Source organism: Saimiri boliviensis, chromosome 14 (assembly GCF_048565385.1).
Source record: "Saimiri boliviensis isolate mSaiBol1 chromosome 14, mSaiBol1.pri, whole genome shotgun sequence".
NCBI classification, from domain to species: domain Eukaryota; kingdom Metazoa; phylum Chordata; class Mammalia; order Primates; family Cebidae; genus Saimiri; species Saimiri boliviensis.
The window spans coordinates 13,001,655-13,018,675 of record NC_133462.1 but is presented as its reverse complement, the minus strand read 5'-3'; the positions used below and the strand labels follow the sequence as shown (position 1 = coordinate 13,018,675).

At 57.4% G+C, this 17,021-nt stretch overlaps 1 protein-coding gene across 3 annotated transcripts; it reads left to right on the top strand.

Annotated features, from left to right (window-relative positions):
- Nucleotides 1-389: 389 nt before the first annotated feature.
- On the top strand, nt 390-16,127 carry BCL3 (BCL3 transcription coactivator). Of its 3 annotated transcripts, none has more exons than XM_010350942.3 (10): nt 390-568; nt 1,041-1,387; nt 3,601-3,754; nt 10,991-11,099; nt 11,522-11,726; nt 11,833-11,921; nt 12,367-12,444; nt 12,981-13,148; nt 13,462-13,579; nt 14,640-16,127. In XM_010350942.3, exons 1-10 carry the CDS (start codon nt 480-482, stop codon nt 14,825-14,827), a joined length of 1,545 nt encoding a protein of 514 aa, XP_010349244.2. In that variant the 5' UTR covers nt 390-479; the 3' UTR covers nt 14,828-16,127. The 3 variants fall into 3 exon arrangements, with proteins under 3 accessions (XP_010349244.2, XP_074242293.1, XP_074242294.1); XM_074386192.1 differs by having other exon boundaries at nt 415-568; nt 1,036-1,387; XM_074386193.1 differs by lacking the exon at nt 390-568 and having other exon boundaries at nt 905-1,387.
- Nucleotides 16,128-17,021: the final 894 nt, after the last annotated feature.

The following is a 17,021-nucleotide window of genomic DNA, read 5'->3' as shown; positions in this document are numbered from 1 at the left end:
CCCCACCCACCAACCCCCCTCGAGGTGGGAGGAGGTAGGGGGGAGTCAAACTGCCCCCCTCGGCTCCAGCAGCCCCAGGCCTCGGTCGCTCTGACTCTGGCCTGGAGTCTGCGTCTCTTGCTATCTCTCTCTCAAGATCTCTGCGTCTATCTCCAGATCTCTTTCTTTCTGTGCAGCTAGGATTTTCCGAGCACCCCTGTGCCCCTCGGGCCCCCGCTGGGTGCAGGGCCCCACCGCGGGCAGAGACACAATCAGTGGAGCGCTCCCCACCCCCACCCCACCCCCAGCGACGTTAGACCCACAGCTGATGAGGCACGTGGAGTAGCAGAGATGGAAGAGGGGAAGGAGAGGAATCGCTCCTGGGCGCCTGCCGAGGGCCAGTCCCTGCCCCGGGTGTGTCTCTTCACTCCCACTAAAGAGGAAACGGCCCAGAGAGGGGAAGTGTTTGACCAAGGTTACCCAGCGAGGAAGTGGAACCAATGAAATCGGGATTCGAACCCGCGTCCCAGAGATGCCAAGGCCTCCTGAGAGGCAGAGAAGCAGACAGCAACCGAGAGACAGAGAGACGGTGAGAGACACACAGAGACAAAAGACAGAGACAGAGCACGCAGAGACAAACGCGGAGGTGCAGAGACAAACACCTCCTCAGACAGGAGAACCAGAGAGACAATCGCAGACTCAGAGACAGAGAGACTGAGAGATAGGGCCAGAAAGGCAAAAGCAGAGGCAGAGAGACTGAGCGCTGCCCTAAGCAGCAGCGGTGGGGACCCCAACCCCCGACCCCCGACCCCGCCTCCTCTCCCCCACCCTCCCTTTCCTCCCCCTCCCGCGCCGAGGCCTGGCTGCCGGGGACGCCGCTGGCCGGGAGGGGGCGAGCGGGGCGCGGCGCGGGCGGGGCGCACGGAGGGCTGCAGCGCAGGACGGCGGGAGCAGCGGCGGGTCCAGGAAACCCCTGGGGCGTACGGGTGGCCCGGGGGGGCCGGGGGCGGGGAGGCGGGCGGCCGGCACCGCCCCGGCCGACAAAAGTCCCTTCAGTTCAGCCGGCTGCAGGGGAAGTCCCGGCGCCCGGCGAAACCACCCTCCGGTGCAGCAGAGCCGAGCCGCGCTCCGGCCGCCGTCCCCGGCGGCCCCATGCCCCGATGCCCCGCGGGGGCCATGGACGAGGGGCCCGTGGACCTGCGCACCCGGCCCAAGGCCGCCGGACTCCCAGGCGCGGCGCTGCCGCTCCGCAAGCGTCCGTTGCGCGAGCCCTCCCCGGATCCTGCTGCTCCCCGCGGCGCTGCGGGCCCTGCCGTCCCCCTGGACCCTCTGCGCGGCGGCTGCGACCTGCCCGCGGTCCCCGGGCCCCTCCACGGCCTGGCCCGGCCAGAGGCCCTTTATTACCCGGGTGAGTGGTCCCCGAGGGTCCGGGCTGGGTGGGGGCCACACAGAGCATAGGGTCACCAGAGCCAGGAGACAGAGCTCGGGACACCAACCGGTGTCTCTCGGGGGACTTGAAGGACAAGAGAATATAACCCCAGGTCTCAGGGAGACATATAGGAGATCATCAGGAAGCTGTGCCTTGGGACACAGATATGAGGGTCCCAGGGATCTGGGATTTGGGGACCCTGGGGGACAGAGCCCAGGGGCTGAGTGACATGGGGGGTGGCAGGGACAGTGCCCAGTAGTACAGATATGGGGGTGTCAGGGAATCAAAGGACACGGCCTGGTGTTCTAGGGACAAAAATTTACAAGCTCTTAAGCCAGATATGTAGGGTTATGAAGAAACTGAGCTGGGCTGGAGAAAGTGGAGTTCCTGGTATCCTGATATTAGAATCAAAGGGTAACAGATTGGGGTTCTAAGGAGACATACTGAGGGATCTCAGGATGTCACAATCTCAGGAACGAACGTATTTGGAGACATGGGCATTATGAGAACAGAGACAGGGTTCTGATCACCCCAATATCTGGGATCACAGGATCCAAGGAAATGAACCAGACCTCCAGGGACCCACATACCAGGGGGTCTTGGGGAGCCAGGGGAACAGAGACCGGGGTTCTGGGTACTCAGGTCTGTGGGGCTACAAGTGATTAGGATCCTATTTGGGGATCAAGGTCAGGTGGCCCTGAGGGGATCAGGGGACTGAGGAGCCTAAGACTGGGTAATTCTCAGACTCGATAATTTAGGACCAGGATGAAAGATTCAGGGGTCTCCAGACAGAAAGCCACAGGGCCCCAAGGCCTGGTATTGGAGATACCGGGACCTGGAAACTTGGGAGTTCAGGAACAGAGGGCACACAAGGATCAGCAGATGACAGAGAAGGCCACCCAGTCTTCTCTCCATCCCTGAGCTCAAGGGAGGGGCGTCCCCTAATCACAGCTGTAGCCACGTCACCATCCCCAATTGACCCCCAAAGCTGCAGAGAGCTCTTCTCCAGAGCCCCAGAACTTTACGCAGTTTCTGCACCTTCCACCCCATCAGCACAACAGCTGGAGAGCCTCAAGCTGTGTCAGTTCTGCCACGGCCTCCCAGCTTTTCCCATTCCCAGAGTGAGAACACAGGCCTCAGTTTTCCCCGTCTGTGTGATGGGTTGGTATGGATTTGCCTGCTGCCATGCATGGTCCCCCCGACCCTTTTTTTTTTTTTTTTTTTTTTGAGGCAGAGTTTTGCTCCCTGACTCAGGCTGGAGTGCATTGGTGTGATCTCGGCTCACTGCAACCTCCGCCTCCTGGGGTCAAGTGATTGTCGTGCCTCCGCCTCTGAGTAGCTGGGATTACAGGTGTGCACCACCACGCCTGCCTAATTTTTGTATTTTTAGTAGAGACCAGGTTTCGCCATGTTGCCCAGGCTGGTCTCCTGATCTCAGGTGATCAACCCGCCTCGGCCTCCCAAAGTGCGGGATTACAGGCGTGAGCCACCACGCCTGGCTTGCTGTGGCCCGTTTTCATAGTCTGATCTAAAATTAGCCGTGCATGGTGATGGGCATCTGTAATCCCAGCTATTCAGGAGGCTGAAGCAAGAGAATCGCTTGAACGTGGGAGGCAGAGGTTGTAGGGAGGCAAGATCTCGCCACTGCACTCCAGCCTGGGTGACAGAGCAAGACTCCGTCTCAAAAAAAAAAAAAAAAAAAAAAACAGTTTGAACAGGCTTGTGGTGCCACCTCTTCTCTCCCTCCACTCTCCCAAATCCACTCTCCATGCATCCCACACCCTGTCCCCAGCTCTTCTGTCCCTCACCACCCTCAGCCACAAAATTACTCCACAGGCAGGCCCTGGGCTCCCCGGCTAGGTGAGGATGGGTGCTCTCTCTGTTCTTAAGGGACCCTTTGTCTGGTTGGAGACTGGGCTCAGAAGATCCCTTTGTCTGGTTGCAGACTGGGGTCAGAAGATAAGTGACAATGAAGGTGACCAGCCCTGGAGGGAGAGGAAGCTGCCGGAGCCCAGGGGAAGGATGCAGAAGGGAGTTTGTTCTAGGCCCTGAGGACCCCATATGGGATGAAAAAGGGACCCCGGAGAAAGGGCAGATGATGCCGCAGGAGCAAAGACCTGGAAGTGGGGATGGGGTTGAGGGTCTGCGGGTGTGGCCTCACTCATGTCCCTTCTCTGTCCCCCATTGTCCAGGAGCTTTACTGCCCCTGTACCCTGCCCCGACCATGGGCTCCCCGTTTCCTCTGGTGAACCTGCCTACACCCCTGTACCCCATGATGTGCTCCATGGAACATCCCCTTTCTGCTGACATCGCCATGGCTACCCGTGCAGATGAGGATGGAGACACGTGAGTGACAGCCCCCTATTATGGGGAGCGGAGGTTGGGGAGGCCGGCCCTCCATAACACAGGGCCACTCAGCTCCTGAGTCAGAACTCAGTCTCCACCACAGGCTGTGTGACCTCGAATAAGGCCCTTCCCCTCTCTGAGCCTCAGTTTCTTCCTCTGGAGAATGGGCACCTTGAGAGCACTTACCTCCTAGGACATTATTTTTGTTTGGGTGGTTTTGTTTTGTTTTTTGTTTGAAACAGGTCTCATTCTGTCGCCCAGGCTGGAGTGCAGTGGCACAATCTTGGCTCACTGCAACCTCCACCTCCCGTGTTTAAGCGAGTCTTGTGCCTCAGCCTCCTGAGTAGCTGAGACTACAGGCACCCGCCACCAAGCCTGACTAATTTTTGTATTTTTTGGCAGAGATGGGGTTTCACCATGTTGGCCAGGCTGGTCTCGAACTCCTGACCTCAAGTGATCCACTCGCCTCAGCCTCCCAAAGTGCTGGGATTACAGGCGAGAGCCACTGAGCCCACCCCTAGAACACTATTTTTGGAACAATGGTCTTCAGATTTTTTATCACAATCTAAAAACAAGAAAGACAGTTCATTGATTAACTTACTGTATAAATTATACATGCAAAGCTCCTGTCACTGGACCTGGCATAAATGTTGAGTGTTTGTTAATATTATTATTACTTTATCTCAAACCCAGCACACACGCTTGATACACTTGAAATTAAAATTGCACAAAATGGGCTGGGTGCACCTGTAATCCTAGCACTTTGGGAGGCTGAGCCTCAAGTGATCTGCCTAATCACTTGAGATCAGGAGTTTGAGTCCAGCCTGGCCAACATGGTGAAACCCAGTCTCTACTAAAAATATAAAACTTAGCCAGGCATGGTGGCACATGCCTGTAGTCAGTCCCAGCTACCTGGAGGCTGAGGCAGGAGAATCGCTGGAATCCAGCAGGCAGAGTCTGCAGTGAGCCAAGATCTCACCACTGCATTCCAGCCTGGGCAACAGAGTGAGACTCTGTCTCAAAAAAAAAAAAAAAATACACAAAATGAAACAATACTCAGCCTTACTATGCAGAATCTACTTTGACATTTTCTTTTTTCTTTTTCTTTTTCTTTTTTTTTTTTTCTGAGACAGGGTCTCAATCTGTCACTGGAGCACAGTGGTGCAATCATAGCTCACCTCGACCACTTGTGCTCAAGCAATCCTCCTGCCTCAGCCTCCTGAGTAACTGGGACCACAGGCACTCCCCTTACACCTGGCATTTTTTTTTTTTTTTTTTTTGTAGAAACATGGGGGTCTTGCTATGTTGCCCAGACTAGTCTCAAACTCCTGGGCTCAAGTGATCCTCCCACCTCAGCCTCCCAGAGTCCAGGGATTACAGATGTGAGCCACCGAGCCCGGCTTTCCAGCTTTACTTTGCCATTTTCTATTCTAGTCGACTTCACTGTTTCATGGTCACAGCCCTCTACATTAATTTGACAACCCCTTAAATCGATTTCACAACCCCCATGGTTTATCACCTGCAGTTTGAAGAACACGTTTGTGAGGCTGCTGAGAAATCCCTCATGGGAGGGTTTAGTCTGTGCCTAGCACATAGTAAGCATTCGCTACAACTGATCATCGTGATTCTTATTATTCTGTTGACCTGGGTTTGCATCTCAGCGTGGCCACTTTCTCCTCCCTCTGTGCCTCAGTTTCCCTCTTTGCAAAAACAGGAACCATCATGTGTGAGGGTCTGGGGCAGGGGGCAAGAAATGACATACGTAATTTATACAAAGCGCTTATGTGAGAATTCGTTTGGGGACTGGAAACCACAGGCAGAGATGAACAGAGAAAGAGCAGGGGGCTGCCCTGCCACTGGGCCACTGAGCGACTTCACGTTCCTGAGCCTGTTTCCCGATTTGGAAACTGGGTCTCATCTTGGCACCTATTACAATTAGGATTCAGTGAGATCTTGTACGCATTTATTCCTACAGTGCACAGAGCAGGGCTGGGCAAACACTAAACGCTCAGTGCATGGAAATGGGTCGTGTTTGAGCAGAGCTCCCAGGGTGGTTGGCTGCAGGTCCTCCTGAGAGCCCAAGCTGGAGAAAGTGCCCGAGATTATAAAGAGCTAATAAAACCTAGTTCCCTCCCTAGTTCTGGGTATCTCTGGGGGGTGCTCTACGAAACGAGCTTAATTAGTCTGCAGGGGTGAGCTGTCCACGTCGCTGAAAAGCAGGGTGCGAGCTACAGGCCACCCGGTCCACCAGTCTCCAGCCCCGGGCCCTCCCCCCACCCTCCCTCCGCGACTCTCCGACTCTCCCCCTAGGCAAACACTTCTCCCTCAGCTGCCTGCTGGGGGAAATCCCTTCCCGCAGAACCTGACCGCAACCCAGCTGCTCTGCCACCCCCACGTCAGCACCCGTCACTCACTCGCAGCCTCCCCCGTCCTGGCTCTTCCTCCAACCTTAACCCCTTCCGCTGGGGCTGAGACTTTACCGGAACGGGCAGCGGCCCGGCCCCAGCCTGCGCCACCGGCCCCACTTGACACTCGCAGGGGAGGGCAGTGGGGGCGAGGAGGGCGGGTGACGCTAAATCTGGGTCCCCGCAGAAGCCAAAAGGTTGGGAGGCTGGACTTCCATCTCACAGGGGAGTACCAGCCTTGGGGCATTTGGACTCCAAGAGGTCAGGGACCGGGCAGCTAGAAACCTGGGGAGGGGGCGGGGTGACGGCAGACGTTCTGATTCTCAGAGGGCAGAAGTTGGCGGACTGTATTCCTTAATCTCCGAGGGGATGAGGGGCAGCTTGGCAGCTTGGGGACCTGGCACTCAGAGGGGCCTTAGGGGCAGGACCAGATACAGAAATGTGCAGGGTCCCTGGTTCAAAACTTAAGAATTTCAAGACAGCGGCAGCAGGACATCCTAAGCCCTGGACTGGTGAAACTGACCGCGCCAAGGGGCCTGAAAGTCTGTATCCCCAAAGGGACGGGGATTGGGGCGCTGTATTTCTGAGTCTCCGAGGGGACAAGGACAGGCAAGGTAGTTTGGGATCCTGGAGCTCCGAAGGACTGGGGAAGTCCTTATTCGCTTCAAGACGAGTTAGGGCTATTTCTGGCTCCCAAGAGGTGTTGGGAGGGGATGCCGGGATAAGGGGGACTTGCAGCCAGCTGGAGTCTGAACCCTGAGGGGTGGAGTTCTAGAGGGGCCCCCAGGCTGGAGGACTCGGGATTATGCGCCCCCTCGACACATGCACACACAACTCAAGGGAGCTAGGTCTTCTTGGGCTGGGTTCCCCCTTTCCCCGCCCCATTCGAGGATGGAAGTTGGGGTGCCGGGGGTGGCCAGGGTAGATCCCCGGCGAGACAGGCTTCCCTCCCCCGGGAGCAGGAAGCGGAGCCCCGCCCAGCAGACCTGTTACTGGAAGTCCGAGGGCTGGGTCGCCCCTCCCGTCCCCACTTCCTCCAGCCCCGCCCCACCCCCTGCGGCCCGCGCACGTTTATGGGAACTCAGGCCTGGACGGTTTCTCTGAAATCATTCGCTCTTTCTGCCCTCACTTAACCCCGGCCACCCCGAGAGGGACCCAGGCCAGGCGTCCTGGGAAAAGCAGAGAAGCGAGGACCCTTCTCAGGGACCCCGGCCCAGGTCCCGCTCCTCTAGCAACATTTTCTTTTTACATTTGGCTTTCACGGATTAGGAGCGGGGTTCAGCAGTTCACCTGCGCGATCTCATCCTGGCTTGTGGGCGCTGTACTTCACATAAGAGAAAACTGAGGCTTGAAAGGCCCCCATGGCTTCGCCCTAGCACGCAGGGAGGCTAGGAGGGGTTGCGGCCCAATCTGCAACTCTGGCCCCAGGATTTCTGCACTTCCGTCCGAATCACCTGGGAGGCTGGTTTAAACTGGATTCGAGAGACACATTTCACAAGAGAGGCGGTGGTGAGAAAGGATTTACTTAGTAAACAGACTTTAAATAAAGAACGGGCAGGGCCGGCGAAGTGGCGTAGGCCTGTAATCCCAGCACTTTGGGAGGCCGAGGCAGGTGGATCGCAAGGTCAAGAGATTGAGACCATGCTGGCCAACATGGTGAAACCCCATCTCCACAAAAAATACAAAAATTAGCTGGGTGTGGTGGTGGGCGCCTGTGACCCCAGCTGCCCAGGAGGCTGAGGCAGGAACATCGCTTGAACCCGGGAGGTGGAGGTTGCAGTGAGCCGAGATCACGCCACTGCGGTCCAGCCTGGCGACACTGCCAGGCTCTATCTCAAAAAAAAAGATCGTGCAGCCCACTGTGTCCATGCAGCCCACCTCTGGCCCTCCACTCTGTCCCTCAGCCCCTGCAAATACATACAGGAATGGGTGCACACACACACACACACGCACACACACGCACACACACGAGTCTCCAAATAGTTGTTCCAGGTTGGAGTCTTTGGAAACTGAGCAGGAATTTCATTGGAAATGCTCTCCGTCAACACCTATGGGATGAAGGAAGCCCATCTGGGCAGAGGGAGGTGGTGAGCTGCTGTGTCGTCTCCACACGGCCTCAGCCGTCCCACAGAGAATACTGAAGCTGGAGTGGCCTTCAGCATTGGGGCCAGGAGGCAAGGCCTCCTTTGCTGACATTAACCAGTGACTGGATCCCATTGGAGGGCAGCCGCCCTTGATCCACACGGGGCACGACCTTGGGTGAGCAGCTCTCTTCAGCTGAGGGCAATTCCCAAATTGTCTGAAAGCTGACGATCTTCCCAGAAGCTGAGGGAGTGAGTCCTTCAGTCTGGAAGGGGATTCTGGGCTGTACAGCCTGCCTCGCCATCCCCGTTTGTCCTCACCTCCCTATTTTTATTTTTATTTATTTTTTTGAGATGAAGTCTTGCTCTGTTGCCCAAGCAGGAGTGCAGTGACATGATCTTGGCTCATTTCAACCTCTGCCTCCTGGGTTCAAGCGATTCTCCTGCCTCAGCCTCCTGAGTAGCTGGGACTACTGGCCCAAGCCACCATACCCGGCTAATTTTTGTATTTTTAGTAGACACGGGGTTTCACCATGTTGGCCAGGCTGGTCTCAAACTCCTGACCTCATGATCCCCCTACCTCAGCCTTCCAAAGTGCTGGAATTAGAGGTGTGAGCCACAGCGCCCAGCCTTTTTTTTTTTTTTTTTAAGGTGGAGTCTCACTCTGTCGCCCAGGCTGGAGTGCAGTGGCACAATCTTGGCTCACTGCAACCTCTTCCCTCCCAGGTTCAAGTGATTCTTCTGCCTCAGCCTCCCGAGTAGCTGGGACTACAAGTGTGTGCCACTGCATCTGGCTAATTTTTTATTTTTAGTAGAGATAGGGTTTCACCATGTTAGCCAGGCTGGTCTTGAACTCCTGACCTCAGGCGATCTGCCAGCTTCAGCCTCCCAAAGTGCTGGGATTACAGGCACGAGCCACCCCAGCCACCTCCCTTTTAGTCAAAACTTTTGTTCCAGGCTGGGCATGGTGGCTCATGCCTATAATCCAGCACTTTGGGAGGCTGAGGCAGGAGGGATCACGTGAACCCAGCAGTTAGAGACCAGCCTGGGCAACATAGTGAGACCCTCTTTCTACAAAAAATCAAAAATAAGCCAGGCTTGGCAGTGCATGCCTATAGTCCCAGCTACTCAGGAGGCTGAGGAGGTGGGAGGATCTTGGGCTTGGGAGGTCAAGCCTGCAGGGAGCCATGATTGTGACACTGTGTTCAACTTGGGCAACAGAGCAAGACCCCCTCTGAAAAAAAGAAAAAGGTTTTTTTCCTCATAGGCAGCCCTTGTGTCTCTTAGGTTGGACGCTGATACATAGTCACAACTAGCAGAGACCTTCGTAGCATCTAGTTCATCCCCATTCATTTCACAGATGAGAAAACTATGGCCTGGAAAGGGATCGGAACTTGGTTACCAGCTTCACAGATGGCCCAGGTGATCACTAAGATGGATTCATTAATTCAGAGCACGTTTGCGGAGCATCTTCCCGGCCTTAGGCACCATTCCAGGCACTGCCAAGGGCATGATGCAGGCAAAACACACCTATAATCCCAGCATTTTGGGAGGCCAAGGCGGGAATTCAAGACCAACCTGGCCAACATAGTGAATCCCTATCTCAACTAAAAATTTTAAAAATCAGCAAAGCATGGTGGCAGGCGCCTGTAATCCCAGCTACTCAGGAGGCTGAGGCAGGAGAATCGTTTAAACCTGGGAAGTGGAGGTTGCAGTGAGCCGAGATCGCAGCCTTGCACTCCAGCCTGGCAGGCAAGAGCGAGACTGAGTCTTAAAAAAACAAACAAAAAAAAAAACCAAAAAAATGCCCTGCCCTGAAGGAGCTGCCATTCTATGGGGGAGATTCAGACAGAAAACACACTGTACAATGTGTCAGCTGATGACCGGAGGAGAAGAAGCAGGGGGAGGGAGAGGGAGCAGCTGCTATAACATCTTAACAGAGGCCCAAATGAGCGGGAGGAACCCTGCAGACATCTGGGGAACACTGTTCCAGGCAGAGGGAACAGCCAGTGCAAAGACCCTGGGAGGCAAGCGTGCTTTGTACATGGGAGAAACACAGCAAGGAGGCTAGTCTGGTCCGGGAGAGGAAGGACATGGGGCCAGAGGGGATTGAGGAGGATGAGACAAGATCACATAGGGCCTACGGACCACAGTAAGGACTGGGGGATGCATGATCTGACTCAGGTTCTAAAAGGGCCCCTCTGGGCCAGGTGTGGTGGCTCACACCTATAATCCCAGCACTTTGGGAAGCTGAGGCAGTCCGATCACTTGAGGTTGGGAGTTCAACACCAGCCTGGCCAACATGGTGAAACCCCATCTGTACTAAAAATACAAAAATTAGCTGGGCATGGTGGTGCATGCATCTACTCAGGAGGCTGAGGTTGGATGATAGCTTGAACCTGGGAGGCAGAGATTGCAGTGAGCCAAGATAGCATCACTGCACTCCAGACTGGGCGACAGAGCAAGACTCCACCTCAAACAAATAAAATATAGTCCCTCTGGCTGCTGCGTGGGGGGCGGGGGCAGACAGTAGAGCACAGGTGGAAGCAGGGAGGCCATTAGAAGGAAACTGTGCTAGCCCAGCAGGAAGCCAGTGGTGGCTGAATCAGGATGGAGGGAGTGGGGTGGGGAGAAGTGGTTGGACACTGGGAACATTTCCAAAGTATTCAACACATTGGAATTAGCACTGCCAAAAGCATGGGGGCGAGAGGTGAGCAGTCTGTGATTCCTTCACCCCTCCCCGCACCCAGGCCTCTCCATATTGCTGTGGTGCAGGGTAACCTGCAAGTCGTGCACCGGTTGGTCAACCTCTTCCAGCAGGGGGGCCGGGAGCTCGACACCTACAACAACCTACGGCAGGTGAGGCTGGGGGCTGGACTCCTGGGTCTGAGGGAGGAGGGGCTGGGGGCTGGGGCTCCTAGATCTGAGGGAGGAGGGGTTAGGGCTTGGACTTCTGGGTCTGAGGGAGGAGGGGCTGGGGTCTGGACTCCTGGGTCTGAGGGAGGAGGGGCTGGAGTCTGGACTCTAAGTAGCCAGGTGCTCCAGGCTCCTGGTTCCTGGGAAAGAAGGTGGGGACCCAGAATCCATGTACTAGGGAAAGAGGAGGTTGGAGTCCCCGTCTTCTGGGTCCTGGGGAAGGAGAAGCACGGAGAGGCGTCTCAGGTTTCTGTTCCTGGGTGAGACTGCAGGGATTGATGAGGAGTCAGGGTTCAGAAAACCTGAGGGAGGCAGGACTGGAGAGCAGGGCTGGACACAGGTTCATCACCGTCACCGTTCCGCAGACACCGCTCCACCTGGCTGTGATCACCACATTACCGTCTGTGGTCCGGCTCCTGGTGACGGCTGGTGCCAGCCCCATGGCGCTGGACCGCCATGGCCAGACGGCCGCCCACCTGGCGTGCGAGCACCGCAGCCCGACCTGTCTGCGAGCCCTGCTGGACAGCGCAGCTCCGGGCACGTTGGACCTGGAGGCCCGCAATTACGACGGTAAGCATCTACCGCGGGGCATGGCTGGGCTGTCCAGCGGACCTGAAGTCCGTCTGCGGCCGCAGAGCCCCAGGCCTAGGTTTCACCGAGCCTTCCCCTCCCTCAGGGCTCACCGCCCTGCACGTGGCAGTGAACACCGAGTGCCAAGAAACCGTGCAGCTCCTGCTGGAGCGCGGCGCCGACATCGACGCAGTGGTGAGGCGCACTAGAGCGTGAGGGGCGGGGCCTTCGCCGGGTGGGGTCCTGTGCGGGGGCGGGGCCTGAGGGGGCGTGGTCAGTGGGGTTGGCGTGGGAGAGCGCCCGGGTGGGGCGGGGCTTGGAATATCGGACCCAGGAGAGAGGCCTGGACCGCGCGAATGGGATGCGAACGGGATGCGGGCCACGGGCTGCTGGAGCAGAGCTTGGAGCAGGCGTCCCCAGACTACGGCCCGCGGGCCGCATGCGGCCCCCTGAGGCCATTTATCCGGCCCCCTCGCCGCACTTCAGGAAGGGGCAACTCTCTCACTGGTGGTCAGTGAGAGGAGCACAGTATGTGACGGCCCTCCAGCGGTCTGAGGGACAGTGAACTGGCCCCCTGTGTAATAAGTTTGGGGACGCCTGGGCCTTCGAGAGACTCAAAGACCTTCCCTCCCCGCCGCAGGACATTAAGAGCGGCCGCTCCCCGCTCATCCACGCCGTGGAAAACAACAGCCTTAACATGGTGCAGCTGCTGCTGCAGGTGCGTACGGCCTCCCCGAGCCTCGCGCCCACGCCGTCCTCTGACCCCCAGCCGGCCCAGGCCCCAGCCCCTAGCGCTGACCCCGCCTTCCAGTCTGGCTCCGGCTCCAGCTCCGCGTCCAGCTCTGACCCTTCCTTTAAGGCCCCCGCTCTGTCAGCCCTCGGACTCCACGCCCGTGGCTGCGAACATGTCCCGTTCCTCCCCCGCCCCCTCAACGGCCTAGGCCCTACCCTGCGATGGCCTGGCCGACCCCGCCTTCCAGCTAGGCCCTGTCCCCGCACTGTCCTTTACCCCGTCAGTTCTCCCCACTACCCCCGACTCCTTGGGGCGCAGGCCTCGGCGTCCAGCTCCGGTTCATTCAGCGCCGCCAGCGCAGTCCGGCTAGGCCCGCCCTTGGCTCTCGCTCCCACCTTCCTGTGACCCCACCCCGATCCGGTGCTGCCCCACGTGCCGGCCACCCACCCGGGCCCCCAGCCTCTGTTCCCCTACCCTCGGCGGCCCGCGCGGCCCCCTGACCCGGCCCTCCCGTCCCGCAGCACGGCGCCAACGTGAACGCGCAGATGTACTCGGGCAGCTCCGCGCTGCACTCGGCGTCTGGCCGCGGGCTCCTCCCGCTGGTGCGCACGCTGGTCCGCAGCGGCGCTGACAGCAGCCTCAAGAACTGCCACAACGACACGCCGCTCATGGTGGCGCGCAGCCGCAGGGTGAGCCGGTGCGGCTGGGGGCATGCGCCTTGCACACCTGTGTCCGCGGGCAGGTGGCAGGCGAGTGTGCCAGGGCACAGAGGTGTGAGTGTGCCTGTGCCGTTGCGTGGAGGGGAGTGGGTGAGCCTCTGAGAGCGCGGATGTGAGTTCCAGACAGGAGAGACTGGCACCAAGAAAGGAAGTGCCTTGCCTATCTTTTCCTACTGAGAAATGGAGAATGGAGAGGCCCCCACCGAGATCCAGCGAGCTAGGAGGGCTGGGAGGGAGGGCTGTGAGGCAGGGGTGCTCTGTGGTGACGCCCATCTGCCTACAGGTCATCGACATCCTAAGGGGGAAGGCCACCCGGCCTGCTTCCACCTCCCAGCCGGACCCCTCCCCTGACCGGAGCACCAACACCTCCCCAGAGAGCAGCAGCCGCCTCAGCTCCAACGGTGAGAAATGGCTCCCAACCTCCAGCCCTGACGCCTCCTCCCTCAGACCCGGGAATCCCAACCCACGGCCCCTCCTCCCTCAGACCCAGGAGTCCAGGCCCCCAACCTCCTCCCTCAGACCCAGGAATCCCAACCCACAGCCTCTCCTTTCTCAGATCCAGGAGTCTAAGCTCCCAGACCCCTCTTTCCTCAGACCTCCAGCCTCCTACCCACCCCATCCTCTGACCCCAGCCCCTAGTGCTGACCTCCCCTTCCAGTCGTGGCTACCACTCCTGCTGTGTCCAGCTCTGACCCTTCCTTTAAGGCCTCGTACTCTCATCCCCTTGGAGTCCACACCCCCGGCTTCAAACCTGTCCCATTCCTCCCCTGCCCCCTGAATGGCCTAGGCCACACCCCTCCTCCCTCAGACCCCCAGCCCCTCCTCCCTCAGACCCAGGAGTCCAGATCCCAGCCCCTCCTCCCTCAGACCACCAGGCCCTCCTCCCTCAGACCCAGGAGTCCAGATCCCAGCCCCTCCTCCCTCAGACCCCCAGCCCCTCCTCCCTCAGACCCAGGAGTCCAGATCCCAGCCCCTCCTCCCTCAGACCCCCAGCCCCTCCTCCCTCAGACCCAGGAGTCCAGATCCCAGCCCCTCCTCCCTCAGACCCCCAGCCCCTCCTCCCTCAGACCCAGGAGTCCAGATCCCAGCCCCTCCTCCCTCAGACCCCCAGCCCCTCCTCCCTCAGACCCAGGAGTCCAGATCCCAGCCCCTCCTGCCTCAGACCACCAGGCCCTCCTCCTTCAGACCCAGATGGCCCCAACCCCTGGTCTTTGGGTCTAGCCCAGGCGTCCCCAAACTACGGCCTGCAGGCCGCATGAGGCCCCCTGAGGCCATTTACCCGGCCCCCCACTGCACTTCAGGAAGGGGCACCTCTTTTATTGGTGGTCAGTGAGAGGAGCACAGTATGTGGTGGCCCTCCATCGGTCTGAGGGACAGTGAACTGGCCCCGTGTAAAAAGTCGGGGGACGCCTGGTCTAGCTTCTCACCACCCTCCCCCTTCTGTCTCTCTTCCTTCCACAGGTCTTCTCTCTGCATCACCATCCTCCTCACCCTCCCAGTCTCCCCCCAAAGACCCCCCTGGATTCCCCATGGCTCCTCCCAATTTCTTCCTTCCTTCCCAATCTCCACCTGCCTTCCTGCCCTTTGCTGGGGTCCTCCGAGGCCCTGGCCGGCCAGTGCCCCCCTCCCCAGCTCCAGGAGGCAGCTGAGAGGGATGGGGGGGCAGATCTTGGACTCATGAGGAGGTGCCCCCTGCTCTGTGGGGTCAACCCTTCTGGAAACTGTGAAGATCTCACTCTGCCCCCCCCCCATCTTTGGGACCAGGATTTGCACAGAAGCACATGCACCTACCCATATACCCCTCTTCTGAGCACAGATGTTCCTGCATCTCGCCCCCTGCCCAGGACTCTGACCCCAGTACTCTCAGGCACCAGTCCCTGTCCGGAATTCCACCCACATCTTCCATTTCCTTGTCCTCTCCCAGAGCTGGTGGACCCAGGGAACAGCCACTCCCCTCCACTCTCTACCAGATCACTGAGGAGCGGGGAGGTGGGCCGTCACAGGCACAGATCATGATGTAAATTATTAAGCATTTTGGTTTGATTTCTTTTGTAATAAACTATTTTTGTACCATATCCCTTGGGTGCCTGGGGCTCTTTCATGAGATGGACCTGGAGGAAGTGCATTCGTGTGTGTGCACACCCGCGCACCGAATCCAGCTGACTCCCAGAGCGATGCTGTGAGACTCAGACAGGAGCTTGTCTAATCAATCTCCTGTGTGTCACTCCAGGACTCCTGGTGTGTTTGGTTGTGAATGCTGCCATCATTGCCACTGTGCCATCGTTTCTAAGGAGGACGTGGTGTGATACCTTTTTTTTTTTTTTTTTTTTTTTCCCAAGATGAAGGTGCACTATATTGGCTAGGCTGGTCTCGAACTCCTGACCTCAAGTGATCCACCCTCCTCGGCCTCCCACAGTACTGGGATTACAGGTGTGAGCTACCACGCCAGGCCCAAATTTCTTTTTCTTTTTTTTTTTTTTTTGAGACACAGTCTGGCTCTGTTGCCCAGTGAAGTGGTGCAATCTCCACTCCCTGCAATCTCCGCCTCCCAGGTTCAAGTGATTCTCCTGCCTCAGCCTCCCCAGTAGCTGGGACTACAGGCGCGTGCCACCACGCCTGACTAATTTTTGTATTTTTAGTAGAAATGTGTTTTACCATATTGGCCAGGCTGGTTTCAAACTCCTGACCTTGTGATCTGCCTCCTCAGCCTCCCAAAGTGCTGGGATTACAGGCGCGAGCCACCGCGCCCAGCCCCAAATCTCTTCATTTTTTTTGACACAGTATCACTCTATCACCCAGACGGGGGTGCAGATCAGATTTCAACATGAGGTTTTGAAGGAAAAAATATTCAAACCACAGCACTGAGGTGTTTTATTTTTTGTTTTTCATCTGTGGGGGCTTCTGTGGGTCTTCTTGTGAATTGCTAATAGTGAACATTAATCACCATCACTCTACAATGTCGTTGCCATCTATGGAGCCAACTGTCTTTTTTTTTTTGGAGATGGAGTTTCGCTCTTGTTACCTGGGCTGGAGTGCAATGGCACAATCTCGGCTCACCGCAACCTCCACCTCCTGGGTTCAGGCAATTCTCCTGCCTCAGCCTCCTGAGTAGCTGGGATTACAGGCACGCGCCACCATGCCCAGCTAATTTTTTTTTGTATTTTTAGTAGAGACGGGGTTTCATCATGTTGACCAGGATGGTCTTGATCTCTTGACCTCGTGATCCACCCGCCTCGACCTCCCAAAGTGCTGGGATTATAGGCGTGAGCCACCGTGCCCGGCCCTGGAGCCAACTGTCTTAATGACTTCCTGCATGATGTCACTGGGGTCTGTGAATGGCTGTGTGTGTGCACACAAACACTCATGGACACGGACTTTGGGATGGATGGCCTGTGTGGGCGCTGACTGGGTGGCCTGTGTGTCTTCCAGCCCACCTGACTGGGACGCTCATGGGTCTTTCTGTTTGCAACCATGTGTCAGTGTTTCAGACCCAGACCCTTTCTCTGAAGCTGCCAGGCTTAAAGAATATATTAATGCCCTCTTGCTGGCCAGTCCGGATGGCTCATGCCTGCAATCCCAGCACTTTGAGAGGTCGAGGCAGGAAGATCACTTGAGGTCAGGAGTTCGAGACCAGCCAACATGGTGAAACCCTGTTTCTACTAAAAATACAAAAATTAGCCAGGTGTGGTGGTACACACCTGTAATCCCAGCTACTTGGGAGGCTGAGGCAGGAGAATCGCTTGAACCTGGGAAGCGGGAGTTGCAGTGAGCCGAGATCACACCATTGCACTCCAGCCTGGGCGAAAGAGCAAGACTCCATCTCAAAAAAAAAAAAAAAAAAAA